Raw genomic sequence first — 9,395 nt, 5'->3', positions numbered from 1 at the left:
ACTCCCCCTCCCAGACCAGAGCCCCCATGGCCCCAGACACATCCCCCTGCCCCCAGACACATCCCCCTGCCCCATACCCTCTGCAAGGTCCCATCCACGACCCAGCTCCTGCCTGGGGCTTGGAGCATCTTGGGTTTGCAGGGCTCTTTGTGGAGGGTTGGGCAGGAGGAGCACAGACTGTCTGTGTGTAAACACATCTCCTGGGTGCAGCATCTTGGCCAGGCAGGGAGCTCCACCGCCAGCTCAGTAGCATCTCACCAGCAGCATTAACCCCTTGGCAGCCAGAGTGCACAAGCACTCCCAAAGGTCTTTAACTGTGTGAAAACATGGAAATTTGGCACATTGACGCACTTTTTCCCCCACAGAGACCATTCATGAGCAGTGGTGGGATGGGGAGCCTGTGTGGTGGCCACCATCTGCCCCTTCCCAGTCCAATGTTCAGATACAGCAGGACTGGAAGCACAGTGAAGGACAACTGCTGTCCTCGGGGTGGAGGCTCTGTGCTCTCAAAACACCCCGAAATGCTCCTGCTACTGTTCCTCTTTCTTTGGGGGGACGAAGACTTTCCTTCAACTGTTCTTTTTGTGAAAATTCAGAATGCAACTTTTTTTAATTAAAAAAAAGAACACAGACCCAAAGCTATGGCTAGGCCAACTGCACGAACCCAGCATCAGCCTAGCGGATCAGAAACTGGAAATGAAGCAAGACCAGATGAACCTTGCCATGACAATATTAGTAAAACTGAAGGGAGAAAAATCTAACATGTTTTCATGGAAATTTCCATTTTTTAAGAAAAAAAATAAAAGAAGGACTAAACTTGGATGCGTTTATATAAATATGGAAATGAAAGCTGTTTCCCATGCCTTGTCACCACCCCATAGCCAGCCCCGCTCTCCCGCTCCCTCCAGCACCAGTTCCCCCTTTGCCGTGATTCGTGTCCAAGCACCCCGCAGACATCACCCCCTGCCCTCCTCCAGGTCTGGCTCAGCCTGCAGCAGCCTCCTCTTCTTCAGCAAAGCATTGCGTTATATTCAGCAATCAGTTGGCTTTGCCAAATGGCAGCCGGCACTGCAGCCCTGCTGCCGACGGGCACACCGGTGGTCTGTGTCCTGGGGACCAGGCTGGCTGGTTGAGGTAGTTCAAGGATGTGCAGCATCCTCTCAGAGCTCACCTCGGCTGAGATGATGTCGTGGGGCCCAGTCCCCATGGAGCAACGTGCTAAGGGAGCTGGGGATGGAGATGGGGCTGATGGAGGAGCTGAGTCCGTCTGTGAAAACTTTCCTTGATGCCACCACAGGGGATGCTCGTGGGGATGCAGGGAGCTGACGGGACGGGGTGGTGATGGGTGTGCAGAAAGCAGCTGGGACCGGTGCGCACACTGCCACACTCTGGCTCTGCAGATTCCTTCCCATCGCTACATGAAGAGGCCTCCTCTATTCTGCCTTGCTGTCAGCTTTTTTTTTTTTTTTTTGCTTTGTTTCTATAGAAAATCCCAATTCCCCCAAATAATCCAGCTAAGAGTAAGAAAAAAAAAATACAAACGTGTCATTGCATTCTCTTCCCATTCCCATCCCTCTCTCACACACAGGGCTTGAAAGCGCACTGAAAGGTATTCAGCGTGCACGCTGCCAATTGTCACATCTTTCAATGACAGATTTTAAATGAATGTTATTTTGCAAGGGAGAGAGGGGGGAAAAAAAGGGAAAAAAAAAAAAAGCCCACACTGCTCATCCAAGAGCTGACAAGTCCTAACGGGCCTCATTTTCCAGAGACAAAAATAACTATTTTCAAAATTCACAGCAGGGCCTTCGCCTACACACGCTGCACCAAGAGAAACCTGTGGGGAGAAATGTAAAACACATTGTGTAAATGGAAATGCACCATGCATCCAAAATGCTTTTAAAGCTATTTACCCTCTTTCATCCTTGCCAGCTCTCCTCTGGGCGCACGTACGCACGCTCGCACCCTGCCGAAGGCGCGGGGGCACGGTGCTTTGCTGGCTGCCCTGGCGCTCGAGCTGCCTGGTCCTCAGCAACTGCATGGGCTGGATCCCCATGGCAGGTGGATGATGGGGAGGTGGTGTGTGCTGCAGGGAGAGCAGTGCCCGTCTGCAGCTAGGGGACGCGGTGTGGCGTTGGCAGGTGGGAGCCGTCCCCATTCCCGCCATGGCTTTGAAGTCCTGTAGCTACAGAGCAGCACATCAGGCTCTGTAGAGATCTTGAGATCTTCCTTCTGCCCCAGGTTCAGCTGTGGGGACATGGGGATAGGGACAGCCCTAGCACTGGGAAGGTGGTGGTTGGATGCGTAGGAAGCACGGGGAGGAACATGGGTGCCTAAAGTCATGCACATGGCAGGTCCAGATAGGCAGAACTAGGTAGCTGACCCTGTGAAGTTCACCAGAGCTTGAGGCAAACCTGCCTCCCAGACATGAGGCTATGGAGAAACATCTGTCCTCTGAATGGGTCATGCCTTCGTGGGTCACAGCTCCTCGCTGGGGCTGCTCTCTAAGCCAGCAGAGAGGAGAAGCCATGGCCCCATGTGAGGTCCCTCTGGCAGCAAGGCTGAGTCCAGCCATGGTGGTCTCAGGTCTGGCATCCACGGTCGGGAATCCATCTTTCCACAAAGAAATATAATAGGGAAATGCCATGATCTTGGGTCTGGGAGAAGCCCTCAAGTTCCCAGAGAAAAAGCAAACAAGACAGCTCCCCGGCAGCACGCAGACGTTCAGGAGCATGAATATACAGAGAAATGACGAGGGACAACCCGCAGGCAGAGCAGCCGAGACTGGCGCGCCTGCCGAGACTGGCCAGCCCTTCTGCATCACCACTCCAAGGACCCACACTTCCTTCTGCCATTGCAATGGCCAGCACTTAAAGCTTGTGATTGTGTGCAGAGCCCTTGAGAAAAGGGTCTCACTTTGGAAGGGCTGTGCAGGGGCCAGCCCAGCTCAGCAGACTCATGCACCACCTCCAAGCACCACAGCTGAGACCGCATTGCCCTGAGACCGCAGGACCACCTCCCTGCAGCCACCAATCCAGCCAGAGAGGAGAAGTGTTCTGGGGTGAACTCTGGAGCAAAGGAAAGCAAGAGGGTGCTGGCCACCTCTCCATCCATCCCTCTCCCTCGCTCCCACCCTGCAGCACTGCTGTCCAGAGCTCCACCCTGACCAGGCTGGGTTGATGCTGAGGAAGTCTCCATCAGATGCGGTTGGACATGAGCCTGGTGTTCAGCTTGCGGAAAAAGGAGCGCAGCTTGCAGATCTTGCACTTCTTCTTCTTGTTCCTACTCTTCAGGGGCTCTCCGCCGCCTTCCCACTCCTCCCCATCGTCCTCACTGGCCCAGGGACCCCAGGCGCCACCATTGAAGTCCGGGTGAGCCCGGGGGTTCTCTGCAGGGTACCGCACTGGGATAGCTGTCCGGTTGTAGTGCACCAGCCTCATCAGAAGGGTCCTGACCACATCTGGGCGCTGGTCCGAGAGGTCGTAGCGCTCGTAGGGGTCGGCAGTGATATTGAAGAGCCATACGGACTTCCTCAGGCCATCGGTGAGACGCTCCAGGTTCCACCAGCTCCCCGGGAAGTTGGTCAGGGTCTGTGGGGGGATCCAGTCGCTGTATCCCGGGTCACCAGTGAGTAGCTTCCACTCCCCAACACGGATGGAGGCTTGCACAGCTGTGTTCCAGATGCCAAAGCCATCCTCCAAGGAGCCGTACTTGGCATGGTTGTACAGGGGGTCAATGTTGTGCAGGATTTCGGTTCGCGGCGACTCCTTGCCCTCACTGATGGCAGGCCAGACGTTGTATCCATCCAGGCCTGGGACATTGCTCAGGTTACCCCTAGCCAGGCTGACCAGAGTTGGGTACCAGTCCGTGATGTGAACGAGTGCCCAGCTGGTCCGGCGCTTGTGCTTGATCAGGGGACTGTGGACAAAACCTATGCCACGAACTCCTCCTTCCCAATATGTCCCTTTGCGGCCCCGTAGAGGCCAGTTGCTTCCCCCAGAGAAGGTCTGCCCACCATTGTCAGTGGAGAACACGATCACGCTGTTATCATAATAACCATACTTCTTGAGGGCCCAGGTGATGTTCTTCACCGCCTCGTCCATGCACGTCACCATGGCAGCGTACTTGCGGCGAGCGACATTGCCCATGGAGCGGTACCGGTAGATGTACTCCTTGGGTGACTGCAGTGGCGTGTGGACTGCTTGGAAGGCCACGTAGATGAAGATGGGCTCCTTGGGGCTGTGGGACGCCAGGATCTTGCTGACGCGCTGGGTGTAGAGGAAGGTGGAGTACTTCCCGCTCTGGTCCCAAGCCACGTCCTCCCCTTCATGCAGGTCATAGCCGCAGACACCCGGCCCGTCACAGTTGTCATAGGTGTAGTAGTCCACATTGCCCGTCAGGGACCCCAGGAAGGTGTCAAAGCCCCGGCGGGTGGGGAGGCACTCCTTTTTGTAGAAGCCAAGGTGCCATTTGCCCACCATGTGCGTGGAGTAGCCGGCTTCCTGCAGCTTCTGGGGCAGGGTGACCTGGTCAAGGGGCAGGCAGTTGGGCTGCCGAGGGCGGATGATGGAGTGCTGCAGCCCTGTGTGGATCTGGTACCTGCCAGGGGAGAGTCAGGAGGAATCAATGGTGATGGGAAGCAGCTCTGGGTGGGGATGTGATAGCACTTTATGTGCTGGAGACCCCAGATGCATGCAGCCCTCCATGTCACCTAGCCCAACCCCAAGGAACAAGCTCTACACCAGAGACAGGGAGCTCCCCATCCATCTAAAAGTATCAAAAGAAGATTTTAAAAAAAAAAGAGAGAGGCTGCTCAGCAGACATCTCCAAAGCACATTGGGCTGCTCTTTTAGGGTGCACCAGCAGTTGGCCCTCACCGGTGCCAGCTCAGGGGAGGTGGCTGGGCTCTGCCAGGGCTTGGCAGCACAAGCAAGAGTTGTGTAGCAATCCCTGTGGGTTTGCAGTGCCACACCTGGGTGTCTTCTGCTTTGCACACCCTGGAGATGCCTGGGTTCCCTCTAGAGCCATCTGCAGAGAAGAGAGGCCTTTGCCTGGACCCCGGTGGGCTCCACCACCTCCAGGCAGTACGTGACCACATCCATAGGTACCTTCCTGGGGCCCACTCCTCAACAGGAGATGATCTGATGAAATCTGCCTTCTAGGGTGAGTGCTGACCTCCCAGGCCTGCTCCAGGGAAAGCCTCATCTGTCCCAGGAAGCAGAAGGGCCCAGGATCAGGGGGCACCTGACTGTGCCGCTGTGGGAGAGGTGGATGGACCAGCATCCAGCTTGCCCTAGCCAGTGCAGCACCAAGCGCACAAGAAGGAAAACCGTGGTCCAAGGGACTCAAAGATGCAGGGGAAATGATCCTTTGACCACACCACCCAGCAGCAAATCCCCAAGGGCTAGTGTGAGGGCAACACAGGACTGCCCTGGGGACACAGCTCTTCACCAGAGACCACCCTCTCCCACAGTGTCGGCCGTTACCCAGTGACATCTGCATTTTTGGCCTTACCAAGTGTCATTATTTATCCTATGCGAAAAATCAACCATTTACCCAGGGAGTCTTCTAAAGAAAGCTAGCAAGATGCCTTTCTCTGGAGGATCTCCATCATCTGCCAGTACATCTCGGCATCTGTCGAGCTGGGGTTAAGTCCCGCAGAGCTAAGGAAGGGACAGAAGTGGGAAAAGGAGTGGGGTGTGAGCAGGGCTGCTTACCTGCCGGTTATCAGCTGGCTCCGGGACGGCGTGCAGATGGGCTGGATGTAGTAGTTCTCCAGCTTCACGCCCTCAGCTGCCAGCCTGTCCAGCGTTGGCGTCTGGATATCCGAGCCGTGATACCCAATGTCGTGGTAGCCCTGGTCATCGGTCAGGATGAAGACAATGTGGGGTGGCCTGGCAAAAGTGGGAGGCAGTGATTTCTCCATGGGGTCCGTGGTCACATCAGCCACTAAACTGGGCTTCATCCAGTCCCAGGATAAGTAGCCAAAGCTGAGGAGGCTGACGAGCGAGAAACCCGTGAGGGCATAGACAGCCATCCCGGAGCACGCTGCTCTGCCTGAAAATGGAGCTACTGTCCCGGCATCGTCTCAGAGCCACGGAAACAGGAGGACTCCCCCTCTCTGGGAGAGCCCCCAGACTTAGGGGATGGTCCCCAAAACCCCTGCAGCCAGTTTTGCAGAAGCAGCTCCCATGAAGGCACACTCACACGCACACAAAGGGCTTAATCCGCCGGGGCTGGGTTGCCTTCAGTCAAAAGAAAATAACCCTCGCGCCGCTCCAATCACACACATCTGCACGGCAGGACGGGCTCCTCGCAGTGATTAACAGCAGCCCCAGAGCTGCTCACCAAGCGTCCCGAGCACTGCAAACACTCCCTGGCTTCTTAGTGTTTTCTTGCCGGTGTTATTTCTTTATACAGAACTCCATAAAAACCTCGCTGCAGAAAGTTGTTGGCTTCTCCTCCGCTCCAGCCCTGTGCCTCCCTGGCTGTCCGGATGGCTCGGTCAGGATACGATGATCCTTTTCTTTCAACTCCTGCGGAAGAGGGTGCTAAAGTTCAAGCCCAGAGGTGCAGAGCTCTCCTTCTCACCCTCCGGGGAAGAGCTGCCTTCTTTTCCCACCCTCTGCTCCAAGGCAGAGAGTCCCAACATCTGCCCGGGACGTGGGCTAAGCTGCCAGGTTTATGGGGAGCTGCAGGCTCAGCCCCTCCCAGCTCAGCGGTTCCAGGAAAACGCTGGGAAGACCCAGAGCGTGCAGGGTCCTAAGTGTGGTGTTCCCCAAGCCACCAACACGTCCGCACCCCGAAACGCACGATGCATGGGCCAAGGACTGTGGTAGGATGCTCAGCTGGCGTCCCCCAACATCCCACTGGGAAGGGCTGGGTCCCTGGGAGGGATTGCTGGGGCCAGCTGCCTGCGCTGCCAGAATCACCATCCAAAGAAATCCCAGGCAAGGAGAAGCTGCAAAAACTTGTTGGGAGACCCCCAGCATTGAATAAAAACCCCCAGGGGCGTGCAGAGCACTACAGAGTGAGGTGGGTGCTGCAGCACCTGTTTTCCAGGTGGGGAAACTGAGGCAGAGAGCTGCCACTTCTGCCTGCCAGGGCCAAGGTTAATGTGAACTAGAGGCCTCTACCAGTGCAGGGGTACTGGCCTAAGCTGGAGGTACTGGGAGAAGGGGGCAAGTTGGTGCCCTTCAGGGGAGCTTTTGGGAGAGATGAGGGATGCTTCTGTGTAACTCCTTTCACAGGGTCAGCACTTATCAGCCATCAGGAAGCCACCCCGCCTGGCATGCATTGTGCGCCCTTGACTTTCCCCAGGGCAGAACTTAGCCCGAGAGGGGATTTTGGCAGCACAAACCCACCCACGTTCCCTCACCCGTGGCAGAGCCGGGTGCTGAGCCCTGTGGTTGTTTGAGCACCGTGCCATCCTTTGCATGGTACCAATGGAGACCCAAGGAATCCCACAACACAGCCCCCAGCTCACTCATCCTGCCTGCCTTTAGGACCGCAGGGGTGCAGCAGCAGGGGCTCCATGGGGGCTTTGGGAGGGCCCTGCCTGCACTTAGGCAAGGGGCCAGATGGCTTCCTGCCGCTGGGCCCCCAGCCCCCTGCCCTGGGCCCCCCTTGGTCCCTAAGCCCAGGCCTCCCTCCACCAGGTCCCCTCCATGTCCCCTCTCCCAGAGCCCCTCCCCAGGCACTGCCCTTACCCTGATGTGTCCAGCCCCCAGTGCCCCACATCTCCCCACTGCTCCCCGCCAGCCCACTCCATGGAACACCAGGTGCTGTGGAGGAGCGGGCAGGAGAAAGTACAAGGCTCCCCTCTCCCAGGGACAGGAGTGAATCCCAGGAAAGGCAAATGGAAGGTGGGCTTCTCCCTCCTGACTGTAGACACAGGCAGAGGGACAGGGACAGGCAGAGAGCCCATTTCAGCCGGGGCGGGGGGGTTTTGCAGGAGCGCAGAAAGGGGTGCAAGAGGACAGGAGCAGGAGGTAGGGATGCAGAGCTGTTTTCTGCACCTTTCCTGCTGGCAGAAACCCCCAGTCTCTCGGAGGAGCATGGCAGGACTGGGTCGAGCTCTTCAGTGAGGTTTGATTAATCCCCAGAGGTTCATCACTCATTTCTTCTGCCTGCTCCTCTTCTCCCTTCTCCTCACTCCTTCCCACCACTCTTCTGCACATTTCCCTCTTCTCCCTTGATGTTTTGAAGTTTTGAAGAATAGAGGTGGGGGTTGGTTTTGGACCCCCAACTCCAGGATACTTGTGTGCTTCTCCACTGTTCCTGATGGACCTCTGCAGCCCTGGGGGGACCTTGTTATGCGCCTCCTGAGCTACATGGGGCTGTAGGACTCCCCGAGCATCCTGACCTGCACACAGGGCTCCATGCACACTTTGGACCAGAGGTAGAGTTACCACCAGGGATGATAATCACAGCTCTTTCTAAATAATACAATGAATAATAGTCAGTTTAGGTGAATATTGCAGATTAGAGAGGAAATTGTAGACATGGGGGCTGAGATGGGGCAGAGAAAGTGTGTTTAAGGTGGCACAGACCACTGCTAAACCGTGTCTTGTTTGGGGCTGGAGGACTGAGCAGAGAGGGCAGTGCAGAGATGGGCAGCAGAAGGGATGTGCTGGCCATGGAGGCCACCTCCGAGGAGCAAGAGTAGCACCGAGGACTTCACGGCAGTGTGGATTTGTGGCTGCAGCAGTTTGTGCAGCCACACAGTGGGTCGCATCCTGCTCATCCCTCAAGACAAGGAATGACAGGCTGGGAGAGTCACCATGAATTTAAGCTGCTGTTGATGGCTGGAGCTCAGAGGGTTGAGAGGAGGGAAGGAACCGGCAGCAGGGATGTAGGCACACACTGGCACAGGGAGGGGACCTTCTGTGCCCAGCCAGGGCAGCCGGCTCGGGGAAATCTGGCAGGTCTGAGCTGGCCCCAGGCCTAAGGAGGAAACAGCAGGGTTAACTCAGCTCAGGGAGCTTTCCCAAGAGCCAAAGGGTGAATAAATACTGAACGTGTTGGCAGCGTCCCTGCTCTGAGGATTCGGGGACAGTCAGCTGGGTCCCAGCAGCACACGGACATCTCCTGGGGAAGTGGGATGCACAGCCTGGGTTCTCCAGGAAACAACAAAAAGGTGAAAAGCAGCAAGGGGGATGGGGAAGCCGCTGTAGATCCCAGGAGAAACAGGGTACAATGGGACCCTCAAACCAGCCTTGCTGCATTCATAGGACATGGAAGCAGGAGGTGGGAATAGCTGGGAGGGAGGAGGAGGATGAGGAGGAGAATGGAGAGGAAGAAATGACAGCTCTGGAGTTTCAGGGTCAGGATGATTTAAGCCAGCTGTGAGGCTGCTCTGGGGGTGATTAATGCATCACAAGGTCTAGGGATGG

The 9,395-nt window shown here is 56.4% G+C and overlaps 1 protein-coding gene across 1 annotated transcript; it reads right to left on the bottom strand.

Annotated features, from left to right (window-relative positions):
- Window positions 1–3,197: 3,197 nt before the first annotated feature.
- Window positions 3,198–6,037, bottom strand: ARSI (arylsulfatase family, member I). The gene is made up of 2 exons (XM_010180016.1): window positions 5,718–6,037; window positions 3,198–4,599 (listed from the first exon to the last, which is right to left on the bottom strand). Exons 1-2 carry the CDS (start codon window positions 6,035–6,037, stop codon window positions 3,198–3,200), a joined length of 1,722 nt encoding a protein of 573 aa, XP_010178318.1.
- Window positions 6,038–9,395: the final 3,358 nt, after the last annotated feature.

This window comes from Mesitornis unicolor, unplaced genomic scaffold (assembly GCF_000695765.1).
Source record: "Mesitornis unicolor isolate BGI_N332 unplaced genomic scaffold, ASM69576v1 scaffold16612, whole genome shotgun sequence".
NCBI lineage: Eukaryota > Metazoa > Chordata > Aves > Mesitornithiformes > Mesitornithidae > Mesitornis > Mesitornis unicolor.
The sequence above is the reverse complement of the archived record's forward strand: the minus strand, read 5'-3'. Positions and strand labels throughout refer to the sequence as shown.